Source organism: Fusarium musae, chromosome 4 (assembly GCF_019915245.1).
Source record: "Fusarium musae strain F31 chromosome 4, whole genome shotgun sequence".
Taxonomy (NCBI): Eukaryota; Fungi; Ascomycota; class Sordariomycetes; order Hypocreales; family Nectriaceae; genus Fusarium; species Fusarium musae.
Window position 1 is genome coordinate 3,694,682 of NC_058390.1, and position 26,839 is coordinate 3,721,520.

General features: G+C 47.9%; 10 protein-coding genes across 10 annotated transcripts; 2 read left to right on the forward strand and 8 right to left on the reverse strand.

The window, feature by feature from the left end:
* Window positions 1-1,526: 1,526 nt before the first annotated feature.
* On the reverse strand, window positions 1,527-4,784 carry J7337_006082 (uncharacterized protein; the record flags this gene model as incomplete). Its single annotated transcript, XM_044823748.1, has 1 exon — window positions 1,527-4,784. One exon carries the CDS (start codon window positions 4,782-4,784, stop codon window positions 1,527-1,529), a length of 3,258 nt encoding a protein of 1,085 aa, XP_044682239.1.
* Window positions 4,785-7,361: 2,577 nt separating this feature from the next.
* J7337_006083 (uncharacterized protein) lies at window positions 7,362-7,678 on the reverse strand (the record flags this gene model as incomplete). The annotated part of the gene is made up of 2 exons (XM_044823749.1): window positions 7,362-7,608; window positions 7,659-7,678. The coding sequence occupies 2 exons, from the start codon at window positions 7,676-7,678 to the stop codon at window positions 7,362-7,364; spliced, it is 267 nt and encodes an 88-aa protein (XP_044682240.1).
* A 1,961-nt stretch (window positions 7,679-9,639) lies between these two features.
* J7337_006084 (uncharacterized protein) lies at window positions 9,640-10,352 on the reverse strand (the record flags this gene model as incomplete). The annotated part of the gene is made up of 2 exons (XM_044823750.1): window positions 9,640-9,677; window positions 9,707-10,352. 2 exons carry the CDS (start codon window positions 10,350-10,352, stop codon window positions 9,640-9,642), a joined length of 684 nt encoding a protein of 227 aa, XP_044682241.1.
* Window positions 10,353-11,303: 951 nt separating this feature from the next.
* J7337_006085 (uncharacterized protein) lies at window positions 11,304-11,873 on the reverse strand (the record flags this gene model as incomplete). The annotated part of the gene is made up of 2 exons (XM_044823751.1): window positions 11,304-11,593; window positions 11,639-11,873. The coding sequence occupies 2 exons, from the start codon at window positions 11,871-11,873 to the stop codon at window positions 11,304-11,306; spliced, it is 525 nt and encodes a 174-aa protein (XP_044682242.1).
* A 1,628-nt stretch (window positions 11,874-13,501) lies between these two features.
* On the forward strand, window positions 13,502-15,089 carry J7337_006086 (uncharacterized protein; the record flags this gene model as incomplete). Its single annotated transcript, XM_044823752.1, has 2 exons — window positions 13,502-13,809; window positions 13,856-15,089. 2 exons carry the CDS (start codon window positions 13,502-13,504, stop codon window positions 15,087-15,089), a joined length of 1,542 nt encoding a protein of 513 aa, XP_044682243.1.
* Window positions 15,090-17,826: 2,737 nt separating this feature from the next.
* Window positions 17,827-19,077, reverse strand: J7337_006087 (uncharacterized protein; the record flags this gene model as incomplete). The annotated part of the gene is made up of 2 exons (XM_044823753.1): window positions 17,827-18,183; window positions 18,229-19,077. The coding sequence occupies 2 exons, from the start codon at window positions 19,075-19,077 to the stop codon at window positions 17,827-17,829; spliced, it is 1,206 nt and encodes a 401-aa protein (XP_044682244.1).
* Window positions 19,078-19,911: 834 nt separating this feature from the next.
* Window positions 19,912-21,029, reverse strand: J7337_006088 (uncharacterized protein; the record flags this gene model as incomplete). Its single annotated transcript, XM_044823754.1, has 4 exons — window positions 19,912-20,202; window positions 20,454-20,552; window positions 20,593-20,950; window positions 21,007-21,029. The coding sequence occupies 4 exons, from the start codon at window positions 21,027-21,029 to the stop codon at window positions 19,912-19,914; spliced, it is 771 nt and encodes a 256-aa protein (XP_044682245.1).
* Window positions 21,030-21,673: 644 nt separating this feature from the next.
* J7337_006089 (uncharacterized protein) lies at window positions 21,674-22,946 on the forward strand (the record flags this gene model as incomplete). Its single annotated transcript, XM_044823755.1, has 6 exons — window positions 21,674-21,832; window positions 21,888-21,966; window positions 22,028-22,168; window positions 22,229-22,342; window positions 22,388-22,582; window positions 22,651-22,946. The coding sequence occupies 6 exons, from the start codon at window positions 21,674-21,676 to the stop codon at window positions 22,944-22,946; spliced, it is 984 nt and encodes a 327-aa protein (XP_044682246.1).
* A 562-nt stretch (window positions 22,947-23,508) lies between these two features.
* On the reverse strand, window positions 23,509-24,949 carry J7337_006090 (uncharacterized protein; the record flags this gene model as incomplete). Its single annotated transcript, XM_044823756.1, has 6 exons — window positions 23,509-23,574; window positions 23,665-24,119; window positions 24,184-24,329; window positions 24,383-24,741; window positions 24,784-24,860; window positions 24,910-24,949. The coding sequence occupies 6 exons, from the start codon at window positions 24,947-24,949 to the stop codon at window positions 23,509-23,511; spliced, it is 1,143 nt and encodes a 380-aa protein (XP_044682247.1).
* A 1,034-nt stretch (window positions 24,950-25,983) lies between these two features.
* Window positions 25,984-26,771, reverse strand: J7337_006091 (uncharacterized protein; the record flags this gene model as incomplete). The annotated part of the gene is made up of 2 exons (XM_044823757.1): window positions 25,984-26,378; window positions 26,492-26,771. The coding sequence occupies 2 exons, from the start codon at window positions 26,769-26,771 to the stop codon at window positions 25,984-25,986; spliced, it is 675 nt and encodes a 224-aa protein (XP_044682248.1).
* Between the last annotated feature and the right edge of the window lie 68 nt (window positions 26,772-26,839).

The following is a 26,839-nucleotide window of genomic DNA, read 5'->3' on the forward strand; positions in this document are numbered from 1 at the left end:
TGTTAAGTAAAGAATAAAGCCAAGAGCCAAGATAATGCCAATTCTTGCGTTCCATGCACGACTTCTTATCCTCGAGCCCGCACCAATATAAAAAAACCCTCCGTTTCACAAGACCAACCCAGCTGGCCCGTCCGGACCGTCATCCCTAAACAGCGGCGCCCTCCGACCCCGAGATAAATCCCCGCACACACACTTTTTCTGCAGTAATATTGTCTGAGATTCTGCACATGGTGTTGACAGATCATGCCATAAAAAGAAATGTTACCTGTGCTGTCAGGTACACCCACGGACCGGATGTGGCAGCCATTAAGAAGCAGGCTATTACATGCCATGGCACCATAATGGCTCGGCGATAGCTCACTTGACCTCGATCTACGACTGAAAAAAGAAAGTCTTTCGGAGTTCCAAGGAAAGGGCCACGACTAGTGAATCTGCCAAGGGTGTGTGTTTGCTGGCTGTGATGCTTGGCTTTACTAGGCGGATTGTTAGTGGTTGGGAGAATCTGGGGTAAAATGACTATGTCACCGCGTAGATCCCGGCATAACACCGTATCACTATATCTGTGATAGCCAAGACGCGTTTTTTCTATAGTGGTGTCTCGATGGTACTCTATGCCCTCTAGCTCTGTATATCCCCTCTTTCAATTTTGCTAAATAAAGCCGAAGATGATGCTCTTTTCAAAAATGACGAGCTTGTTTGAGGTTCGTTGTCGATTAGCAGACTATCACCGCGGGACTGAAAGGCTATCATCGGCCCGGCTGAAGTCCTTTACAGAATCCCTGCGGTCTAGATGCGCATGCTGTACATGACTGTCACAAAGTCTCGCAGCTGGATGCTGAAGATTCGAGAAACACCGCAGCGAGGGACAAGAGCTGCACCCCGCGTATTAGCGTCACCTTTGTGAGCTAATATAGCCAAGGAATCTTACGGGATGATTATGCAAGCCATAGCCAAGTGTAGACTGCTCCATCTCACCACCCTCCCTCGAGATCCATGCCGTAAAATCCATCTGGACGTAAGGAGGCTTGGAAGTGTCTACACTATTGGCTTAACTGATAGCACAACGTATATCTCACCCCGAAAAGGCATGTCGATAACAAATACCGCTGTTAGATGACAGCTCACTCGCGGAGCGTAACTTTATGTACCACCAAAAGGGCGTAGCAAGCTGAGTCCGACGGGTTCCGAGCCTGTGCAGTGGTCAGATATCAAATCTAAGCCGCTCGGACCAAGATACTCGACGTGTCGGACTGTCGATTAAGCATCCGGCTTTTACCAGGGTCGCCTCAGATCACCCGATCGACCATCTTATTCCCCTCTATTTAGGCAGCTCATCAAAGATTCGAGAATGACAGCTCTATAATGTGGGTTGTTAAATACCGCTTATCGAACCACCCCTGCTTTCCACGAAACAAGCTTTCGATGTTGGGGTAGACTCGAGTCATTCTATAGAGCGGCAAAGGTGATATCTCACTTAGTCTAGATATTTCAATGTACAGAACATGAAACTCAAGTCTAGCTGCTGTCTAGATACCATAGTGAATGAATGGAACCCATGCTGGTGATGGCTCGATCTTGTGCCGCAGGAGGATAGCTAAGGAAGCCTCTCTAGAACATCTCTGACCCCTGGTCTCGACCCCGGACATGGTCTTCTTGCTTACCCGCACGCTTCTGGATGCTTTGGTGGTGACTCTCCTCCACCTTGTCCCCAAGGATCTCGACATGTCTTTCGTCTTTGCTCTACTCCGAACTCGTCTTCTTTCCCACCTAACTCCGTGGACCACAGGTTCTCTGATAACTAAATTACTGAGCAGATCATCATCCGCACCTCTGCTAGACCCTTCTTGCTCCCTCTTCTCCAGCCACTGATCCCTCAGCCGACGGCTAGCCTCATGAAGCCCCCAAGCCACAGATTGATCTGACATCCGACCATCCTTGATACCTTCATACACTACCTTGGCTATATCAACGCAAACTCTATCATTGACCTCCCATAGAGTACCTATAACATGTTGGAAGCCGGCGAGTTGGAAAGCACTGATAAGATGGACGGCTTCATCCATGAATTGCTCCTGTTGAATACGGCCTGTTCCACAAGCTGACAAATATGCTAGAAACGGTGGCTGATCCTTTAGATTCAAGTCCAGTAGCCCGCCGACCCGCAATGGATTCGTCACGACATCCTCGAGACATAAATAACTCCTCAGGGGATCTTGGGGGTCGGTACATCCATGGCCTGCAAAATGGAAGAACTTGGACTGGCGAAGTTGTTCAACAAGTGCTGCCTTTCGTCGTTCAGGTTCAACAACATCTAGTCCAATCGACGAACAAACATCTTTGACCACTTCCAATTCCTGGTTAGCAAATGCCAAACGTGATAGCGTTGGTGTAGTCTCCATAGCCACAAGCACTACCTTGCTTGTTTCTCGGGTTGCTGTCCGTCGCTTTCGAGCTTGTATCATAGCCTTGACTGACGATGCATAGGACGAAACAACCCTGTCAAGTGTCGTCTCCTTTGTTCTCTTCCTATGATATCCAGCTGCATGTAATGGGAATTGTTTCAGAAGGCCAGTAGGGATCCACCAAACATGCGGCCAGTTGTCACCTGTCGGAGTCTCTGAAAAGCCAATTCTGTCTAATACAGGACAGACAATAGTGTCCCACAGCCATTCGAGGACATCCGGACTACCCCTTTCTCCGCCCAAGACTTTCTCTTCGATGTCGGCTCTACTCAAATCAAGTAATGGCACTGTATAAATCCTGTCGATCATGATGATGATAGCATCGCAACATATAATGCCGACGTTGATGATGATAACCGGCCCCCGATCTGTTATGTCCTGCATTTCATCAAGTCCTGGTGTCTGTAAAAAGGTATTGAAGTTTGGTAATTTGCGAATCTTCTCGACTAGTTCATCAAACTCCTTTCCAGCATCATAGAGTCGTAGCGCCAGTCCTTCTCTCATCCCAGTACTCTGGGTTGCAGAGATGTCGGAGTCAAGTGGGCGATTGATCTCCTTCCGAAGACGGTCGAACTCGGCTGCATATTCTGGATGCACCTTTTCTAGGTCCACGATATCCGTCTGCATTTGCTCTGCGGATGCTCCGAGTAAACCTTGACCCTGTTCAAGGAGCTCCAGGGCATCTACCACTTGTCCAGCCTGTATAGCAACAGCGACCGCGTTCGATGTAAAGCCAGCCAGTTCAGCGAGAGAACTCTGACGATCGGAGTTGTCTTGCTGCCGTGGTATGATACGTGGAATGAGCCCCACCACAAGTTTTGCAGCATCTAGACTTCGCTGTCTGTCGTGGCATATTGGCAGCAGACACATGCAGGCCTGGATACGGCAAAGTGGAGGGGCGTTCGACTGCTTGATAGCTTCTTCGAAACAAGGTATGGCTTCGTCGATGCCAGTTAGAGTCTTGCCCGTTGCGTGAGCTGCCAGAAGACCAAGACCTAAACCGTAGAGTAACTCTCCTCGATCTGGGTGAGATTCCGGTGTAGCCTCCAATGCTTCCTTCGCAACGGATATCCACTCATCAACACCATCACCATCAAATGTTTCAGAGCCTTTTTGTATCAAAGCATTTGCAAGGCTATGCAGAAAAACAGCTCTATAAGGATGCGATTTCGGTGTGCCGTCTACTGCTTCTCTCAGTGACTGGATTCCATCGTCGAGATCTTTCATAATGTTGGTGATGGTAAATTTGCGAGCAAGCTTAATCCCAATATCGTGTTGGTGTCTTGACCGATCGGGATGATTGTAAGGCATAGTGTTCAAAGCCTGCTGCGATAGCTGAGTCGATTCTTCAAGGTCGGACAGCTCACGGGATCTTTGATATCTCAGCTGCAGAAGAACAGCGAGATTTCCTAAACTCGTAGCTAGCATCGTCGAGTTATAGCTTGGTAACTTTAAACTTCTTCTGGCCAAATCGATGGCTTCGTCAATGTCTATCAAGGCACTCGTCAAGGAATATCGCTGCCCCAAGAGTGTCGCCAGTGAGTTTAGTGAATCTGCCAAGGCTGGTTCCTCTTCTGAAGCCTCCTCAACTGCCTGCCGAGCCAATCGAACACCTTCGTCCATATCAGCCAGCGAGCCTGTTCTGAGTGATTTGTGCCCCAGTAAACTGCCAATGTGCGCTAGCAGGTGTAGTCGCATGGATTTGTTGTCAGTTACCTCTCCCTCTATAGCTTTCCAGCCCATGGAAATAGCTTCATCAACATTCTCCACAGTACCAGTGGCGAGATACCTTCTCCCAAGCAGGGCTGATAGATCGCCATATTGATTTGATACATCCGATGCGCCATCGTTGGTGATGTCGATCGACTGGCGAGCCGTATCAACGGCTCTATCAAGATCAGACTCTGACCCTGTCAAAGCATAGCGGTCTGTGAGACGGGCACGAAGCGCCTTGAGGACGAGGGGGTGTTGGGGATGGACTTCCTCGAGCGCGTTGGCGATTCCATTTGCCTCTCCTGCTAGGTCAATGGACTTGTCGAGATCCTCAATGTTGTTTGTCGCTGTATACCTGTCCTTGAGCAGATAAGAGAGATATAATAAGCAGCTGGTACGGATTCCAGGCTTGTCATCGTGAGCTGAGTTGACAGCTTCCCATGACTTTTCAATTGCTGCTTCTAGGCTTTCCACATTACCAGATGTATGATATTCTTGATCGAGCTCTTTGATGCGAGTGAACAATGGGTTCAGTCTCCCAAAATCAACGTTTAGAGTCGACTCCGGATCAGCACTTCCAAGACTGAGGACAGAAAAACTGTTATCCATCTTGCATACACTCAGAAACTTGATTGATATGATAAGAAAGTCAGCTTCGAAGAATCAGTCAGCGAACTTGCAGTCACCTTGCGCCTCCATGACTGCATTGACTTGAGCCTCAGGGCTACAACTTAGCATCTGATAAACTGGGAAACATTGGGGCTTACCATTACTGCGTCATCTATAGAGTCATTTTCTTGCCTGCGGGGTTGCATGTCTTTTTCCACCAATGTTGCATCATTTGCATGCTTAAACGACAGCCTGCTTATGCTGTGACACCGTCAAGGCCAATCACAGGTTCCTGCTTCTGTCACATAGTTGATGCCAAGAAGTCTTTCATTTCAGCTGTCAGATTGCTGCCTAAATGTCGAACAACCTGCAGGAGATGAAATTACAAACAGGGCATTGCGCAGCCCGACTGTACCGAAATTCGGTAAGTGCAGACATAGCTTGAAATCACAGAGTAAGAATGAGGCTTTTTCTGTTTTGTGGCATACACCGTCGAACTGAAAACGAATTCTTTGATATTTGAATCAACGTTCACAAAGTCTTTGGGAGTTCAGTTCCGATGGATCCTCCAGGATCAGAAACTACACGATGGGCCATCCTCATTGGAGTTGGCGTGACTCTCTCCAGAAAGAACAAAGACTCCAGGGCTCTCGTCTCGGATAGATCGCTGCAAGGAGCCGTTAATGATATTCAGTCCATGGAAAAGTACCTCGATTCGAGGCCATTCGCTGTGAATACAACACGTCTGACGGCCACCAAATCAAAGGACAGTCCCCTAAAGTCGGCTGAAAGCTTTGATCAATTACCGACACTCGACAATGTGGTTTCAGCTTTAAAGAAGGTTCTAAAGACTTCCAAACAAAATGACCACGTATACATCCATTATTCTGGTCATGGCTCTTGTCGGGCGATGGACGGTGCAGTTGCGCTTGAACTTGTTAACCCTCTGACCCTTGAAACGGAGTGCTTGTACGGAACCGTTCTACGAAGCGCTATGAACAGGATGATAGAAAGGGGTCTCACTGTGACTCTTGTTCTCGACTGTTGCTTTTCGGGAAGTGTACTTCGCGATGATAGACCAGATGTTGGCGATATTCGATATATGGATCACCATACAGACTATGATACTTCGTTCGATAATCCTTTTGATGACACCGAGCCAGAAGAATTGAGAGATGGGGTGGTCACTCTCTCAAGGCTTCTAGATCCTCAAGGTTATACAATCATTGCCGCTTGCGGCCCTCACGAAGTTGCTTCAGAGTTGAAGTTTGAAGGCGGAGCTACAAGCGGAGCATTGAGCTACTTTCTCATCAACTCACTCGTGCTCTTGTCAAGACGTGGTACACAAGTCTCTAACGAGATGCTTCATCAGCACCTTCGAGCACAATTTCACGCCCGACTTCCAGACCAGACTCCAATGCTCTATGGTCATCGTGGATTTGCATTCTTTGGAGACTTCTCGGGCGATACTAGACACGCCAATGTCTCTACCACATCTATGCATCGGAGCATGGAAGATGGCTGCCTTATTCTCCATGCTGGGCAAGCTCATGGAGTTCACAAGAATGACGAATATGCTTTGACACCTTTTGACAGAACCACAAACCCAAAGCATAGAAATTCAATCCGGAGTAGAGTCTACGAAGTCGACTGCTTATCATCCAAGATGGAGACGGTGGACCCGATGAACAAAGCTGTCATCACAAGAGGTTCAACGTGGGAGGCCACTCTCTTAACATCCTTTTCACGCCGAAAGATCCAAATTTGTCTTGACTTGGACAAGAGTGTCTGTGCGGCTCTCATCCAAGCAGCATCAGCAACTACCTACCTTGAATTATGCCACAAATCCTCAACCGACAGGATGAGAACACCATTATCGTATGTCGTCATTAAAACGCCGAAAGATTATGAGATCAGAGACCTTACGGCCAAGTATGCCTGTGTTGTGGCCAGGATCCCATACGAATCGAAAGAGAATAGTGGAGCTCTTTTTGATACTTTGGATCACATATCCAGGTACAAGTTCTTTGAGGGTATCGAGAACCGATTGTCGAGTTCTGCCTTGGAAAAGTCTTTCTCCTTACAATACTCAGAACGTCCAAGTCCTGACGGGTGTTTTGACATCAAACATGGACAAACTCTAACTATAACAATGAAGAACCTCTCAAGCAGACCCTTATATCTGGGTGTATACTTGTTTACTGAATTCTGGGAGATTCGTAACCTGATGTCTGAGAGTGGAGAGGATGCACACCTGACTATAAAGCCAAAAGGTCACAAAGATTCAGGAACCCAGGAACTCCCTTTCACTATGACAGTACCAAAGATGGCTTCTGACCAACGGTTGTCCGGGACGGAAGATATAGTCAAATTGTTTATTACTAGCCGACCATTCGTATTTCCGGGCATGGTTCTTTCAAAACTTCAGCACGGAAGAAATCGGGAGGCGGCAGACCCCTTGGATTGTTTATTGCAGGGACTAAATGGCGCTCTTCCGGGCAACAGAGGCGATGAGAAGTGTGAATGGACCACGCGGAACTATCTAATTCGCACATATCTGTAGATCTTTGCCCGTGTTTACGCAAAAGGATCATACAGCTCAAGCTGATCCTCCAGATACGACCTTCCACCATTTGCAGTGATACCATAATCATCGCATAGAACGTAATTCCCGCCATCGGCCGATTCTACTTTATAGGGGCCTTCCTTTCCTCCAGAAGTCACAAGATAGACTTTATCTCCGGGTGAGTACTTGTAGTTGATATCGTATGCGTTGACACCTGGTCTTTTGTTATCAGAGACAACAAAATTGGTGTCATTTGTGCTTTCTATATGTTAGCTGATATCTTGAACCTTTTTGGAGATTGAACATACGAATCGTCGTTGGCGCTCATTTCAACTACAAAATGGCGAGCAGTGATGTGGCTGAGTTTGTGGAAGTGTTTGAAATTTACAAAACAGTTGCAGATCTGGCGGGACCTTTATACCAATGATGGATAGGTACGTCTTGAAAGTGAGGCGATGGATACTTTGCTGCATGCGGGCTGACACCAAGTGCTGCACGTCACTGCAGTCAGGTATTCGAGGGTGTGATCAGGCATCAACGAGCGGTTATAAATTCATTTCTATAGCATTGATAAGATATATCAATACGTTACGCGACAGACTCATTTCCCTGGAATATCGATATAGAATGACCAATGATATCGAACAAGGCTCTCCAGAGACCACAATCAAGCCTACATTTGCCAGGTCGGTTTTGACATGGGCTTCCTCTTGGCGGGTTCCAGGAGTATTTAGCCTGAAGTCTCACAAAAGTCCAGCATCTGGCGTGGTTAGCCATACCGAAAGAATTATAAGTAAGTTGTGCTCAAATTCTCATACATATTTGCTTCATTGGAGTGTGTGTCTGACAGCTATTACTATAGTCGAAGACCGTCGAAAAGGATACCCACGATTCTCCGCCTTGATGGCCGGACATAGTTCTTTTCAGATATACAGACGTTTCTCAGATCTTCGAACGCGCCTGTTGCTTCTCACACAAGATGAGATAGTTGAGCTCGAAGAACAATTAAATCATATAGATAAGACGGAAAAGAGTCCTCTATTCTTGGCATCTCGCCGTGACGATAGGAATTCAGATCGATCTATGGTCACCACCAAACTACGTTCTGCTCTTTCAGCTTATGGTACGAGTTCCACTTGGCCTTTCTATAATTATCTAGCTAACCTTCCCAAAGACGAGCTTCTTGATGGAACTCAGCGGTCCTTGAAGTACGAGTCACCTCATGAGAAGTATGTTTCCTGTCTTCAGCGGTGGCTATCCGGGAATAGCTGCATTGCCAGAAGCGAAAGAAGGTTCCTTAACAACAGCGATGATTTGCTATCTCTTTGTCCTAGAGAAGACGGGATCGTAGCATGGTTAGAAAGAAATGTCTGCGATAAGATTGTCCGTCGATTTAGCAAAGTAAGCAGATTCCATATTGACTGTTCCAGACTAACAAGACCCTAGAATTCTGAGAATGTTTCCAACGATCCTCACGTTCAGATCTTCTCTCGTTCATCGACCATGAGAGTAGCTCGAGCGATCTTGAGCCCACTTATTGTGTTTTTACTACTGGCCCCAGTCGTGATTTGCAATATGATCAGTAGCCAATCAGCTAGATTAGCCATTATGATAGTATCGACGGCTGCATTTGTTTGTTGCATGTCTTTGTTGACGAATGCCAAAACGGTTGAGTTGGCTGTAGCTGGAGCAACGTGAGTCTCCTTTCTCATGGCTTGAGGAAGTACTAACTTTAGAGACAGTTACACAACGGTTATGATAGTTTTCGTTATTAATACTGACTGAAATTGAGAGTCAGCTATGAACTTTTGCCTTCAGTGACCATAGACAAATTTCAATTTCCTCAGAAGTCATATTCTCGAACTAATCGATTTAATATAATAACCAAACAGCCAAGCTTTCACCCCATCGCCAGTTTAGAGCAAATGATCTTAGCCTCAGTCTCTGAATCAGAAGTGTTGACAGTTTGTACCCCTTTAATACGGTAATAAACATTTATACATGACACGAGTCGAAGCAAGGTGTAGAAAAGTGTGTCCAGAAAGAGTTGGCAACCCAATATTCAGCTAATTCAGGAAAATCGCATCCCCCAAAACACATGCTTCTCTTCTCACTTCTCTCTCATGTTCTGCATCATCTACCCAGCCCGACACGACTGCGGTGATCCAGCATGGCATATAAGCGGCTCCTACAACGGGGGCGAAAGGGGGAAATGCGACTGCTGCAATCGCAGAAGCTGCACAGCCAAACGAAGAAGCCCAAAAGGTCACAGTGGCAGCTGCTCTCAGACTACTCTGAACTAAAGGCAGTACACCAATGAATTCGAGCTGTGGGTTCGGAAAACTTGGGTGCTCACCGAGGTTGAACCAAACGAGGTCCGTCCCTCGATGTCGGCTTCCGGTAATAGTGAGCGGAAACAGCTCTGCAGCGAAGATGATAGGGGTTTCCATCGCAATTGGATAGTAAGTCGGAATAATTATATGGAAGACAGCGTTGTTGTTGCCCTCAGAGGTTGCTAGAAGTGTTTGTCTGTCCGCTCGCATTCTGACACAAATCGTGGCCAGATCATGATGATAGCCACCAAAGTTGGGACCCAGAGGATTCTCTTTCTGTCTTCTTTCAAAATCAGGATACCAATCGGTATCAGAATTCCAGACATAGAAGAAATGACTCTCCCCCATTGTGCGCCCCTCGACCGGGGCCATTTCGTTTTGAACAAAGCGGTGCACGTATATCCCGAAGCCATTATCAGCCCAGCCCTGAGCCTTGGCCATGTTTGAAATCGCGAGCTCGTCTTTTATCGCATCAAGGCTTGCGCCTATTCTTTTGATAGACTGGGCGATATCCAAAAGAATAAGAGGCACGGCACCAACGGCCGCTGTCTGGAAGTATGTGATGAATTCCGGAGTGGAGTTGAATGCGTTACTGACGACTCGAATCTCTTTCTGTTCGATAATCTCAAGAAGTTTGGGGATGGCCTTCTCCATTTCCTTGTATGCCATCTCCTTCTACTCCGCGGCCTTTCCTTCCTTTCGCTGAATCCAGAAAGCATACAGGCTTTCTGCCGCCGGGCCGAGTTTCCAAAGTAATTTGGAGAGTTGTGCTCTACCGATAGTGCTGATGAGTCTAACTGGGTTCATCTTGACTGGCGGTTAAAGAAAGAGATAGTCTATCGAGTTGTAATGTTGAGGTCTGTTAGTGTTGTCGGTTGGCTAGCTTTGTCCCAAGTGAGCTCAGATCGCACGTCAGAATTGGATATTAAGTATACGTGGTTTAAAAATGCCTTGTCAGTTTCCTCCTCTTCGCATCGCGCCTAGAGGGCTACGAAAGGGGCTGTAAGCGCCAGCCTGGCGCAAGATGGCCTCCAGGCCGCAGTTCAAGTAACCCTTTCAACGTCCTTTATCTTTTTGACATTTTTATATAGGGTAATTCTTAATATTCTTCTCATTCGTTGGTGGTGAGCGAAATAATGGTGGTTGGTCATTCTACGGGCCAACACTGTTCCTGCGCGCTGTGTCTGGCTAGGCCACAACTCGACCCCCCAGAAATGGAGGCTGGGCTTGCAAGGCAGATTCTCTTCGACAGCAAAAAGGGAACTGATAAGACTTATACGCACTACACTTCCAAGTGAAAGTGACTGACTGGTCACCTGCAAACTGGCCGGTGAGGCTGAAAGCAAAAGCTTGCTGACCAACAATATATTGCAGTAATGCATCCATCAACGAATCCTGAAACTACAATACATATTGGAGGCCTACAAAGACGTGATTTACACGTGACTAAGCCATTGTTGCAGCAAGACGTGATGTGCCTTCCAGTAGCTAGCAAGTTCGCTGCAAGACACAGATCAGAAAACAGGCAAGCCTCATTCATTTCACCCTCGCAATCTCGAGAGCTCTAATTTAATTTTTTTTACTATTTTCTCCGTGCACATTTCATATTGACTATCGAGGCTATCCATATCTAGGTAGACCCTGTTGCACGCCAGCTTGTTGTCCTTGATTCCAGCCTTGTTTCTGCCGTAACGTTTCACTGTGCCAGTAATCATGAACAGCTTGATTCTTATCCGCCATCCTGGGCCATATCGACTCTGGTAACACTGCTCCCGATGGTTGTTGATGCCCTTCTAGTGGTGCACTCTTGTCTGTCATTCTGTTCTGAGATCTCTCGGCAGCTCGCTTCCGCTTAGATTTTCGTCGTCGGTCACATAGAATGATGCTCATGATGAGGAGCAATACACCCGCTGTAACTGTTAGATATGTACTTATAAATGAGAAGACTGTCTTACCTAGCACACCAAGAGCAATGATAATCTCAAGTGCTCCAAAGATCTTGGTTCCAGGCTGACCAGGCGAGCCATTATCTGAGTTGCTTTCCTGTGTAACTGTAACAACAGGTGAATCTGCAGTTGTCGTACCCTCTGATTGGGCAGTTGGCTTGGGTACAATGGTTGTGAATATCGTGGTCTGTTCGACGGCGGAAATGATTCGCGAGAGCTGTAGATCCAAGGCCGCATCATCCATATTCATTGAAGCCATTCGATATGAGACGAGAAACCGATATATGTTTAACCAGGAGGTGTTTTGCGAGACTTTTTTATCGAAGGGGATGCTACCAGAGCTGAACTGTCTGAATTAAAATTAAAGAATTAATAAAAAAGACCGTAAGAATGGAATTATTTTCGAAATGAAAGTCGTGTCGCTTCGTGATACCAGATCAACGTGCGCAAGAAAAGAAAAGGAACCAAAAGTGAAAAAGTCTCGCGGATATGGAGTTATATTCCTCTCGTATAGGTTTTTCTGTTAATAAACACAGCCATAATAGCAGGTTGAGGCGAAACCGGGTGGTGCCTGAGGTGGCATTGTGAGACGGGAGATCAAACACGCCCGTTGACAACCCCTGGTCACAGGCGGTTTCAGTGGGATTTTGGTAGAGCACCAAGCCGGCTGTGCTCTCTTCCGGCGGGCTACGTCTGTACAGCTGACGACCTGGTTTCAGAAATGTCAGCTTGGCTGGACTGTTTTTACGAGCGCCAAAACATGAGGTCCCTTATTCTTCACCGTATGTATATGATGGAGCTGAGATCTGAGTGAAACCCCACCATGGCTTGTGCTTGACAGCGGTTATCGGTTGTTCGGATCGCACTGTTTCCATGGTCAATTGATGGGCGGTGCAGGTGTCAACTGCGTCAGCTGTTTCATTTCCATCTTTATTTTTGGGTGCCATTGGAAGAGAATTGAATGCTCAGAAAAGGTAGAGTAGCACGCGACTTTTGCGTGAGGGACTGCAAACAGGGCCAAGTCGGTCGTGTTTCTGTTTGAGGCGGGGCATCAACTTGGCAGAGATCCAGCCCTGTGAGCCTCGGATGAAGAGTTTTGAGGCTGTTTCTGTAGCATTGTGCGAAATAATGGTAGGCATTCGTTGTCAATTGCGTGTTCGGAACTTGAACGAGATTCGAACACGGTCGAGCGCGTAGAAACTACAAAGGTGGAGATGCACATGAAGCTCATACCACAAAGTGCTAATTTTGCCCAAGGATCTCAATCACGTACTGATCTGCCATTTCACCACTTGAAAATATGATAAGATGAGGCCAATTATTTCTCATAAATATAGATTCCTGTAGATCTTGAGTTACAATCTAGAATGCGTCCAATTCATGGTCTTTCGTCAATCTTCATCAATCATATTGCCGCCATAGGGTAGCTCCAAACATCACGAACCCACATTGACCACCCAACGCTCTTTGCACTCTAGCTCATTTGACAGCAACAGGGTATAGGATATCGGCGTTTTCGGAGGCCGATGACGAAACCCTCAACCTTGACTAAGTTTAAATTGAAGAAACGTCATTGGATCCCGGGTAAGCTTTCGCAAATATCCCCATCTTCAATCAACTACCGATCCAGACAAGCCGACGAGATGCGGGGGCGAGCGGAGGTTTAGCTAGCCCAGCACGCGGAAGTTTGGAGTTGTGTGACTTGATTCTTCCGTCCTCGGGGTGATTCAATTGCTTAAATACTCTTCTACAGCTCCAATTGATCGGCCGAGTGTTGCGCTGTCTTAATACTCACGCTTGAGCTACCAAAGGTGAGCGTATGCGGCAGTAGTATGAGCAGAGCTGACCATCAGCAGCTTCGCAATCGTCGTCATGGCTGTTGTCGATATCCTCTTCACCTGGTGGTCATTCCCCATCGCCGCAGGTGTCCTCATCGCGACGTATCTCTACTCATACTTTGTGACCTACGGCCATCTGAGAGACATCCCGGCGCCTTTCCCAGCGCAGTTCACGAATCTGTGGCTTCTCTACGTGTGCAGGCGTGGTGAACGATATCGCGTCGTGGATGAGATTCACAAGAGATTGGGTCCTGTAGTCCGAATCCAGCCTAACCACACTTCCATCGCGGATCCTGACGCAATCGCCACCATCTACGGCCACGGAAACGGCTTCTTGAAGTCGTGAGTATCCTGCTCTTCACGTCTTCTCACAACTAATGAATGGTAGTGATTTCTACGATGCATTTGTCTCAATTCGACGAGGTCTTTTTAATACACGCGATCGCGCTGAGCATACACGAAAGCGCAAGCTCATCTCTCACGTCTTCTCGGCCAAGTCAATCAGCCAATTTGAGCCGTACATCCACGCCAACCTTGAACTCTTCGTCAAACAGCTCGATAAATTTGTCGCATCAGGTCAGACGACCGACACAAATGGAAAGCGACAAGCGCTTATTGATTGTCTCCCGTGGTTCAACTACCTCGCATTCGATGTCATCGGCGATCTCGCGTTCGGTGTACCCTTTGGCATGCTCGCGAATGGCGCCGACGTAGCCGAAGTTCGAGCGACGCCTGACAGCCCGCCTATCTATGCCTCCGCGATTGAGATCCTGAACAGAAGAGGTGAAGTCAGCGCGACGTTGGGATGCTGGCCGCAATTGAAGCCGTATGCGCAATGGTTGCCCGACCCGTTTTTCAGCAACGGCCTCAACGCAGTCAAGAACCTCGCTGGAATTGCGATCGCGCGTGTAAAGGCTAGATTGGATAACCCGCCATCCGTTGAGCGAAAGGATCTCCTCGCGCGTCTCATGGAAGGCAGAGATGAGAAGGGTGAGCCGCTGGGTCGCGAAGAATTGACAGCCGAAGCCTTGACGCAGCTCATCGCTGGCAGTGACACCACGTCCAATTCATCATGCGCTTTACTCTATCACGTCACACGAACACCCGGCGTTCTCGAGAAACTGCAGGCCGAGCTTGACGAGGCGATCCCCGCTGATGTCTCAGTCCCTACATACGAGATGGTCCGCGACCTAACGTACCTCAACAACGTAATCAGCGAAACCCTCCGCTACCATTCAACATCCGGCATCGGGCTCCCGCGCCAAATCCCCGACAACTCCCCCGGCGTCACGATCAAGGGCCATTATTTCCCGCCCGGCAGCGTGCTCAGCGTGCCGACGTACACGCTGCATCACTCAAAGGAGATCTGGGGTCCTGACGCAGACGACTTTAAGCCGGAGCGCTGGGATAGTCTTAATGAGCTGCAAAAGACTGCGTTCAATCCGTTTAGTCACGGGCCGAGAGCGTGTGTGGGGAGGAATGTTGCGGAGATGGAGATGAAGTTGATCGCGGCGACGTGGGCGAGGAGATACACGCCTGAGTTGAAGCAGGAGGTTATGGAGACGCGGGAGGGGTTCTTGAGGAAGCCGTTGGGGTTGGATATTGCTTTGAAGATGAGGTAGATTGGCTGTTGCTCATCATAGAGACTGTACGATGTAATGATCTTTGTTCAATGCCACTCGTATTTTTGCCTATTGACGTACATCGCAGATCTGATGGTCGCGGTGCCTTAAGCCCCCAATTCAACCTCTGTGAATCACCCACTCCCTTCATGAAAAGTGGGTACTGCATTGGGCCGCGCCATAACTTCCATTCTCATTCTGTGATGCTCAAAATGTAACCATCACCAACATCACCATCAACAACATCATGGACCCCAACGTGCGCCCGCCCTCCTGGAACGGTACCTGATTCCCAGGGGGCAGGCCTTCCAGGAGGGACAGCGACCCAAGCCGACGTAGACGCGGCGCAGAAAGGCTCCCCCGATAAAGGGGAGCCAGTTGGGCCTGGAACTTGGCCGACCCGTCGAGGAGACTCCCTCCTCCTCCTCAACCGTCCCCAATAGCTAAGCACTCTCGCCGTCCCGTCTCAGACGGTGCCCTTCTTTTTGGCGCCCACGTTTTTTTTTCTCTTTTTTTTTTTCTCTTTTTCTTTTTTTTTTGGAGAGCGAATTGGTGTTTTGGCTTCGCCTCTCCTTTGATAGCTTTCCCGGGAGCTGTGGCGGCCACCTTGCCCTCGCCGAGGAAACACCAAAAACCCGTGGTAGGTGATTTAATTTACCTGAAAGGACTGGAGACACCGGGTTGGCTAACAATTCGCAGACCATGCACGCTTTACATACGGGACATGTCACCTGACAGCCCACGCCCCGGGTCATGACCTACGGGCTCCTTTGCATTGACATCGACAACTCCGCTAGTAACTCTGAGAACCTCTCAATTCTCAAACTGACAAACTGTCAAACTGTCCATGATGAGCGCGGCTCTGCCTCTCAAAAACAGGTGAGGCATTCATTGAGCCTCACATATGCGTACGTGACTGATCAGTCCAATCCCCAGGCCCCCATTAATTGAGGATGCGCAACATCAACAGCTGCTGGCTACCCGAGCCCTCAGTTGCGGCCAAGACTTTCTTCCCTCTCCCCAACAACAGTCACGGACTTCGTCTACCCTTTGAGGGCCTTTTCCAGCCCTGCTTCCCCTTGAGTTCATGGCGAGCGGCAGGCCCGAGAATCACCGTCATTATGCCCGCTAAAGAAGGAAAAACGACGAGTGACTACCCTCAGTAGTATTGGAGTCACCTGAGAGTTGAGACGGATGGCTATTGATGGTTCTGGGATGGGGTTGGACGAGCTGGACTGGGAATATGAACAGACATTATTTATGCTAGTGATGATTGTATGGAAGGTGATTACATGGTGCATGCGATAATCATAGGTTACAGAAAAAAAAAAGCCATGATTCTGGTTGTCAATTTGGTGTTAGAAATGCGTCTTGTGAGAGTGCGTCCAACGAATATCGAAGTAAACAGGAGCCAGGCTCACCAACAATGGCCGAACCGATTGCCAGCAGCCACAGTGGCAACACTCATAACAACTGAATTATTTTAAACTGATCTTTCTCGACGAACTTCAGTTGGTGGTAGTAAAATTTACCGAAACCAAGAGGTTGGAGCGTGATGTTGCTCCGTGGATTGCTTTCTTGCGGTTTATGTTCCGCTCATTGCCCTTAACCATTGTTTTGTAACATTTTTGGCAGAGGATGCTCCTCATTTTTGAATCATCGGCAACCCTCAATATCCACTTTACTCTTATTAATCCTGGTAAATGGCCAAGTTGACTTGAAAAACTTTTCACACTCGGAATCTGATGTTGAGGAACATGAGTTGCATGGAAGCAATAGTGGCGTTATCTGGACCTTCGATGAGGATCCAGATGCGGATTTGAGGCAGCCTTGTCTCAAATTCAGCTAAACTCAAGTGTGTGTATCTCAGAAACCCAGTCAGCAGTACCATAATCGAGTAAAAGCCAGTTTGCGTGAACCGTTGACCGGAGCGAAGCAGCAGTGAAGGGAGACTCGTGAGGGTGCTGAGAGATCATTGAGGAAGCCATCGGTGCTGGATATTGCGGTGAAAATGTGGTAGAAAGTAAGCCAGTCGCACCTGAGGTAGATAAATTTCCAATAGAATCTGGTGCAACAAACAGTTCAGCCCCATTGTCAATGAAGGTTCGTGGTAAGCCAGTGGGGCTTACTTGAAAATGAAACCTGCAAACAGCAGTTGCAGCAGGAAATGTTGGTGAGGTAAATTTTTGGCCGCACGCACGTAACAGGCCGTGGATATCGGCAGATCACGTGACTCTTTTCACATCTCGTTCAACTCTGGAGCATGCCCGTTAATATCATATCCTCATCGTTTTGTCATTCTCACGATGATTTCGTGTTGTTGACTTTTTGCTCCCGGTCCCACAGCTCGGATCGTGGGCGGGGCGGGAGACCCACATCTTTATTTCTCAGCCTTGCGTTTTCATTGGCCGTAGAAAAGCTTGACTGCGATAGCCACGTGATACACTGGCACAATCGCAGCCTTGTCTGTCTCTCCGTTCCTTTATGCACTGTCTTTGCATGAACCACCGACTTATGGAGATCACGGGACAACAAATCTATTGTTCTAATCAAGCTCAAGCACCGGTAATTATTCTACAATGTCACTGTGCACCAAAAATGTCCAGCGCGGCCTTGGGATATCCTAAATCCAGAGAAATCAACAACTCCAAAGCGCGATCTTGCCCTCACTTTCCAATAGACTGCAGTTGATTCCTGTACCATGTCTGAGAAGTGTTAGCCTTATCTCCAGATTATCTCAAGAATGACTCACAATTTCAACACCGGATCCAACACTCTTGGGTCCAATCTGCTTCAGAATCCAAGGCGTATGAATTCTCTTCGCATAGAGCTTCGCATCCTCAGTCTTGACCTCCTTGTTCAAAATGATACTCGCCGGTAGAGAAGGGTTGATGATCGAAGGCCTGCCAATTCCAATAAGATCGCAAGCACCTTGACTCAAGGCGTCTTCTATACCCGCTCGCGTGCGGAATCCGCCAGTGACCATCAAAAGCACCTTTGGAAACTTAGCACGAACCTCGTGGGCGAATTCGAGGAAGAAGGACTCTCGCGCAGCTGTACTGGCGGCTTTCTTCTCACCAGTTCCGGTAAACATCTGATCATGTTAGAAAGGCCTCACAAGTTCTGTTTTCTGACTTACAGTTGGGTTCTCATAGCTTCCGCCACTGACTTCTAAAAAGTCCAAACCAACCTCCGTGATCAGAGCAATCTGCTCCAGACACTCTTGAAGTTCAGTGGGAGACTGGTGGTCTGCAGAATTCATTTTAAGGCCGACACAAAAGTTCGCTGGCGTTGCTGCTCGGATCGCCTTTACAACATCGACAATGATCTTTGCCCTGGCTGCCGCTGATCCTCCATATGCATCCGTTCGCTTGTTAGACTTTGCAGACAGGAACTGTGAAAGGAGATATCCGTGAGCGGCGTGAATCTCAACTCCATCAAAACCGGCTGCCGCTGCAATTCGGGCTGTATTGGCGAACCGCTTCACAACATCATCAATGTCTTCGAGGGTCATCTCCTTCGGACAACCAAAGACAAAGGTCGTCACGATCTTTGAAATAATGTCGTTCCCCATATCAAGCGGAACAGCACTCGGGGCGATATTCTTAGCCAAAAATGATTTGCTGCCAGCTCCAATGGGCGACTGTCGACCGGGATGGTTGATTTGCATGATCGTTGGCGTCCCCTTTCTTCGACAGACACTAACGAATTTCTTATACGCCTCAAGGACCTTTTCTTCTGGCAGCTTCCCATTGATGGAGCAATCAGAAAATCCACCGAGGTAGCGATCGTCAATCTGAACATTTCCAGTCAAGATCATGCCCCAACCTCCGTCAGCCCAGGCACCGTATGTGCGTTCCATCTGCTCTGTTGTAGGGAGGTTTTGGCGATCAGCCATTTCCTCAGCGAGGGCTGCCTTGACGAGGCGGTTGGGCAGCGTGAGGCCGCATGGTAGCTCAAGAGGCTTTGAAACGAGTAAGTCTGTCATGATGTCGATTTGTGTGTATGGCCTGTGAGGTAAAATTCGCGTGAACTCATGTTGTTAAATATGAAAATCTCGCCATATTGTATTAGTCGTTGAGCCGAGGCCCGTGTCCGTGGCGGGAGTGGACTATTGCCCAAAGGAGAAATATCTCCAGTGGACTCGGCGAGTCTTTGCTCCGGTTCCATTTCCTTTGGCGATTCAATTGATCCGCTCATGGCTTAAATCGGAATTATTGAAAAGTGTTTAGCTGATGATATGTAAACTTGGAGAAGTTTCTGATCTTGTTATGGTGTTGATATAATTAGGTGCTTACGCTTACATGACAGCCTGCGCAGAACCTCAGCTGTCGACCCGTCGGCATCCCTGGTTAACAAGAATTTGACTCATAGTAAATAATTGATGTAGAGTATACCGAGTGTATCTAAGGCCTTTTCATCTTATTAAAGAAACATTTCAATGTCGCGATTCGATATCTTGCTGTTTTTTGCTCAGCCACGAAAGAAGATGAGGCGCAAAGCCTTGATTGGCAGCTCGGAAGCTAAACTTGATCTGATCACTTCGCAACATTAATCATGCGATCTAAGTTGCTTCCAAAGGCTGATCTTTTTTTTTTTCTTTCTTTTCAATTGGCTAGAAAATGATTAAAAATCAATTTAATGCGGCAGGTCTTTGGCCCGACTCCTTTTCCTCTCGACATACAACCTTTAGGCATCCTATTGTACACGAATAATAGACGTCATTGAGTTCATGAGGACTGTGATAGAATTTTCACATATTATTTTGAGAGATGAATGGAGAGAGCTTCACTTCCATATATTCAGAAGTCTTGATGTCCATTCAGAAAGGGAATGACACCTTGGGAACATAAAGGTCTTCGAGATACTTCATCTCATCGCTCAGTTTAACCTGAAGTACTCCCACTGCTTGATCAATTCTTTCTTCACTCTCCAAACCGCAGATAGGCATGCATCCCTTTGCAATCAGCCAAGATTCCGCGATCTGAGCCATATCAACACCCTTCCTCTGAGCGAACTCCTCAACACGGTCAACGAGGGCTCGATCGGTATTTTGGTCCTCGCCGCGGAATAAAAGCTTAGGAAGGGATACTTCTGCTCTCGAGCATCTGTTCTATCTGTCCAAGAGTGTGCAAGAACTCCTGCGGCAAGGGGGGGCCAGGGCAACAGACCGACGCCAGTGTAGCTGCAGTAAGAATTCATTTCTCTCTTCTTCGCGGCGGAGAAGGTTATATAGACCTTGCATGGAGATGAACTTATGCCATCCGTTTTGATGGGCGACGTTCTGGAGTATTTGAAACTCCCAGGCTGCCATCTTCTCGGCCGTTAGCTTTTCCTATAGTGATATGGGGGAGGTCAACATACCGAGCTGGCACCAATGTAGCGAACCTTTCCACTTTCGACTACATCATTGGGTGCTTTCTTAATCTCCTCCGGAGCAACATCACGATCCATCCTGTGGATCTGCAATGTAGGTTCCCAATCGTTCGACGCTCTGGTGCACCGCGTCAAGGATACACTTTCGAAAGAGGCCAATTCTGTTGAAGCGAGGACTATCGTTACTGGTGAGAGTTGCGGGATCTATAGGGCCCTTGTCCTCATCGACAAACTGGAAGCACTTAGAAATGACCAACTTGAAGCGGGGAACATTATAGTGCTTGATAATCTCGCCGAGGATCCTCTCTGACTCTCTATTCGAGTATGTATCGGCTACATCCCAGGTATTGATGCCCTTGTCGAAGGCATACTTGAGGATGGGGAGAGCTTCATCTTTGTTGAGAAGCCAGGGTTGCCAGTTTTTGTCGCCGAAACTCATGCATCCTAGGATGATCTGTGAGACTTTGAGACCGGACTTGCCGACTCTGAAAGCTGGGTTAGGTGGCATTTCAAGGAATAGAGGGAATCGTAAGATGCTTACCGGACATATCTCATTTCAGACATCATAGTGATAGAAATGAATTTAATAAATTATTCCTGAATGGTTGTTGGTGAGAAATACTGTGTGACAACTTTTGGATGGCAGTAAATGCCACTGTTTATATGCTTCTTCGTTTTACCATCTCACGAGGCAAGTGATTCGAATCATAGCTTTAGCTTCAAGCCGAGGATTAGCCCAATAAGCCGAGTGCATGTACCGCCGCTGGTTGAACTTTCATATATCTATCCGCGTATAGACCCAGAAAGTCTCAGCAAGCGAGAGCTGATCCGACCTGTATGGCGGCGCCAATGCAAGTGGCTTATCCTCCAGTCGCATCCACGGATTTTAGAGGCAACAAGATTCCGCTTGATCAGATCTTTAAACCTTATGCGACTGGCTTATTCCGAGGACCGAAGGCCCCACCATGGGTTCTCGATGGTTGTACATCGTCATTGTGGGTTGCTTCGTTTATGTCCTGATGGAGTTTACTGTTAAGTCCGTAGCCTCATTGAAGATGGGGGACTTCATCATGGTCCGATGAGTATTAATAGAGAGCAAAGGCTCCCAAAGAACTTTGCATTGAACCATCACTCGAACAAGCCCACAGCCGTATTCTGACAGCAATTCCTCATATCTCACTTTCAAAACCACTACTATTTCATTCACAATGGTCAAGACTATTCCATTCGTCGACATAACTGTCCCATCGCCTGGCTTTGGAGCAATGGGCATGAGCTTTGGTCTCGGCTCTAACCTGAGTCTCGAGGAGGCCGAACCAGTCTTGCTCAAAGCTATTGAGTTAGGCTGCACCTTCTGGGATACAGCTGTATGTTCAAGCAAAGGAGTATCAGATGGCACAGATATACTGACTTCCCCAACAGGTAGTATATCAGGCTGGTGTCAACGAAAAGCTTCTCGGGGATTTTATCAGAAAACATAACGTTCGAGACAAGGTCTTTAGTAAGTCGATAACGAGTTCTGAAAGACTTTAATCTTGGCTTACTTGATCTGTACATTATAGTCGCTTCAAAGTGTGGTTTCGATGTGTTTGGTAAGGGCGGAGTGACCAATTCCGCATCTCACATCAAGGAGTATATCGAAGGGACCATCGAGAGACTTGGATTTGCCCCTGACCTGTACTACCTGCATCGAATTGATCCTAGTATGTGCTCCCTTAGCATAAGCTTCTACAAGAAAGATTAATCTGACCTCTGAATTCTAGACACTCCGCTCGAGGAGTCCATTCCTGCACTTGATGAGATCCGAAAGCAAGGAAAGACAAAGTACATTGGCCTATCTGAATGTTCCGCCAAAACCTTGCGCAAGGCAAATTCCAGTAAATTTATCGATATACCCATTGAACTCGACTGACAAGTATCAGTCGCAAAGATAGATGCTGTCCAAGCTGAATACTCGGCTTTTGAGACACTGCACGAGACCGATGGTCTCATCGATACAGCGAAAGAGCTCGGAATTACCTACGTCGCCTACAGCCCACTTGGTCACGGCTGGCTCGTCGATGACTTTCCTTACAAGAGCCCCGATGATTTCGCACCCGACGACTTTCGACGAACAGGTACGTTTCACCACCGCGGCGTCCTACTGCAGTTGCATGTCGATACTGTTTACTAACATGTCAATCAGTCCCCAAGTTTCAAGGAGAAAACTTCTATAAGAATAAGGCTATCGTAGAGGAAATCAAGAAACTCGCTGTTCGGAAGGGATGCACTTTGACGCAAATCGCGCTTGCTTGGGTTGCGTCCCTGGGAATGATTGCTATCCCTGGCACAACCAAGGCGCACCGTTTGGAGGAGAACTGGGCATCGAGGGATGTTGACCTGACTGAGGAAGAAAAGGCCGAGATGAGGAGGATTATTGATTCGGCTAAGCCCCAGGGCAATAGGTATGGTGCTACTCATCAGGCTTTGGTTGGTCACTAGACATATTCCATAGTTCTTTGGTAGTCAAAATAACAATCGTAACTTATAACTTGGAGGTTCCTTAGAGAATGGACATAAACCCACGGTTTTAGTGGACGGTGACGCCATTACTAATAACTCCACTGCAATGGCGCTAAAATTTACTTATCTTCCACTGAAGCTTATGCCTGTGCCCTTCCCTGATCAGCCCCAACCATTCAGGTTTCGGTCGAGAGAGTAAATATCACTGCTGCCTGTCATCAATTGTGAAAGGTCACTACGGGGTTTATACTGGACTTATGTCCTCGATCAAAATGAACTCAAGCTCAGGTGCCAAGGGTTAAGATGTGCTCGCAGCGCTTGACCGATTCAAGCCTCTTCCCGACCTCCGCACCTACGCAGACGACTGGACGGGTGTAACTTCAAGGCGCGAGAGAAAGCGAAGACAGGATAGACTCAATCAAAGAGCATGACGTGAGCATTACTGGTAGCATGGCAGTATCGCTTGACTGATAAATAGACCACCGGTAGGCCGGAGAAAGGCTGCTCAGGATACATCAAATGGACAGACTATTTGCACTTCTCATGATGGCTCGGTGGTGTTGAGCGACACGTTCTCTTCAAAATTCTCTGGACCGCCGACAATTGGCTATGATATATTACTAATATCTGATACATTTGAGGCCGAGAGACTTTGAGACTTGATCTGGCAGTCTCTTAAAGACTATTAACTACATACCCCGCGCCCACGAGAGCCATCCCTCTTACTGTCCGAAGGCACGGTGGGAGTAATTATTGAGCTGCTGATCCGGCGTCCTTCGCTCATGCCTACCTGAGCGGTATCACCCTTCAACACGATATCATCCACTAAGAAACTGACCAGAAGACATATAGCCATGAGAGGTATTGTGGTGATGAAGATCACTCGGAATCCTTGCATGCGCGCATCGATGATGGCGCTCTCGAACTCTGCAGTGGTGGGGTCCCCAACAGCCCACGTACCATCCAAGACTCGGTCACGAAGCCATTCCGGCACCGCGTTGGGTTGTAAAAGAGCTTTGCTGAGAGTAGCATAGTATGCGGCTGTGGACACGGCGATACCAACAACGCCACCGAGGGAACGAAAGACGTTGCGGGTTCCTGTTGCCACAGCACGATCTTCGTCCACAGAGTTGGCCTGCAAAGCAACAAGGCCTGAATTGGAGTTGATCAATTGGGCTGATTGCCGGTCCAGGATCAAAAAAAGCAATCGACATACCTGGCTGATGTACCCATCCTATCCCTGCTCCTTCAACAGCTAGAACCACGACATAGACAGCGACATAAGTGTGCTCATTGAACAGAAGCTTGAGGCCTGCGCCGATTGTCCAAATTGTGAAACCAGTCCGCCATATAGGCATGTATCTGTAGACTAGTGAGAAAGACTATTGGTGCTTCACAATCATGGGCCTGCTCACCTCGCATAATGAGCCATGATGGGTCCCGAAGCAGCGCCAGCAAGTCCTTGCGCTAGGAGGAACGGTACAATGAGCGTGGCGCTCTTCAGAGGCGTGAAGCCGCGAACAGTTTGGTAGTACAGAGGAACAAAGTACTGTGTAGATTGCCAAGCGAAGTCGTGCAAGAATCCTGTGAGGATGAGTACAGCTGGGGATATTTGCTTAAACAGTCTCATCGGAATGATGGGGATTCGGGCAAAGAAAGCCTCGATAATGATGAAAACCAGCAGCATGATGACGCCGATGGTGAGGATGGAGATAGTCTTGACATTCTTCCAGGTCCACATGCTGCCTCCAGAGTTGATGGCCATCTGTGTCGGCTGTCAATAAGGTACAACTATTGTGATACCCGGAATACTCACAACCGTCAACACGATACCAGCAATTGATGCCATAACACCCATCCAGTCAATCTTACGAGCCTTTTCTTTGAAGCTTCCTGAAACGGGTTTCAGAGGTAAGAGTAGGAGAAGAAGCACAAAACATACGGCTCCCATTATCGATGGGACCCAGAAGACCCATCGCCATCCGTCAGTGGTCCGTTGGATTAGCCCAGCGGCCACAAATGGACCAGAAGCAGCTCCGATCCCAATTGCAAGGCTAATAAACCCTTGATACTTCCCTCGTGATCTTAGACTAACGAGATCACTGACGATGATAGCCACGGAAGAGCTAATGCCACCCCCACCAATGCCACTGATTGTGCGACAGACATACAGCCAAACTGGCGTGCGAGCGAAGCCACAGAGAAGACCACCCATTACGATACAGCCCACTGAGAATAGTAAGACAGGCTTCCGTCCGGTGATATCGGATATTCTGCCATAAAGTGGCTGAAATGAGAGCTGGCCGAGAAGGTATGACGTTCCGACCCAAGTAACAGTCGGGCCAGCATCCAATGCCTCAGAAATGGTGGGCAATGATGTCGCGACAGAGTTCATGTCTAGGTAAGAGATGAAATAGCAGAAACATAGACAGATGTAGGCAAGAATGAGTCGGAAGAATGGTAGACGCTGTGATTGATCTTGGAGCTCTATAGTTCCGCTGTTGCTTTCGATGTCAGGACCAACTGGTTGGTCTAACGAGCCAGCAATAGAGGCGGTATCCGTCGTTTTCTCGACATGATCGGGAGTTTGCTGATAAGAATGAATTGGCGCAGGCTCAATTGCGTCTACTTGAGGTGATGAGGTCATGATGCAAATGGTCCCGAGGTCGAAGAAAATGGTTGGAAGAGAAGCTGACCTCAGATGGAAAGCTGTTTCTCATTGCTATAAGCTAAGTTTCAGTCGGAAGGCCAAGGTATTTCACGTTGCTTGTTGGAAATAGAAGTGCGTTATTTCTGTTATAAACCAAGATTTACGTGATCATGCATCGAATCAGTTGGCTTGGAGGTATGTTTCCGTGCTGCCAAGATGATCCTTCGGAAACCCCTCACGACAGATCATATCAGGGCCCTGCAATGTCGGCAATGAATTGGCTTGAACTGAGTCATATTAAATGCGATAAAATGCATGCTTGGAGACTAGAGAGGCTTTTGAATGTCATTTTCGATGAATCTGGTACTACAAATGCCGCTTGAAAGACCATTCTCCGTGTCCCACGACTTGAACGACAGAGTCGCCATTCCCGAATACGACCTCCATTTCCGTAAATGGCGGTACGAAAACGTTCATTTGTACCTCTCCTTCATCGGCCACCTTCCAAGAGACCGAGACTCTCCCATGCGGTGTCAAATGTGACGTCTTCGCAGCTGTGATACCACCACCAACGCAAGGATCTACACGACATCTCGTCCAAGCAGGTTCCAATTGCTTCAGACCTGCGACGCGCTCCACCATGAATTTAGCTATTGCACCGTAGGCATAGTGATTGAAACTGGTCATGTCTCCTGGATTGATCGATCCATCGGGTAGCATACTATCCCAACGCTCCCAAATCGTTGTCGCGCCCATAGTCACTGGGTAGAGCCAGGAAGGGCACTTCTTGTTTAGAAGCATACCATACGCGACGTCCATATGATTCGTCTTTGCCAAAGCTTCACAGACAAATGGGGTTCTGCGAAACCCGTACCGACGCAGTACTCATTGGCTCGTACAATCTCAGCGAGTCGGTCGCCTGCCCATATCAGCTGAGAAGGTTCAGCGAGTAAGTTGAAGCAAATGGCTAGAGCGTAAGCTGTCTGTGAATCTGAAGTCAAGCGGCCGGTCTCTGCGATGTACTGCTTGGCGTATTGTTGTCGGGCAGTTGCTGCTTTCGCTTTGTAGACAGAGGTGTCCTCATTGTCGAGGATCTCCGCGATTTGAACCCTTATATCGTAAGAGTGTATCAGAAATGCATTTGCGACGAGCATCATGTCAGTCGCGACTTCTGAGGAGCGTCTGGAGGAGCACCAGGTCAAGCCAGTCCTGGGATCCAAGT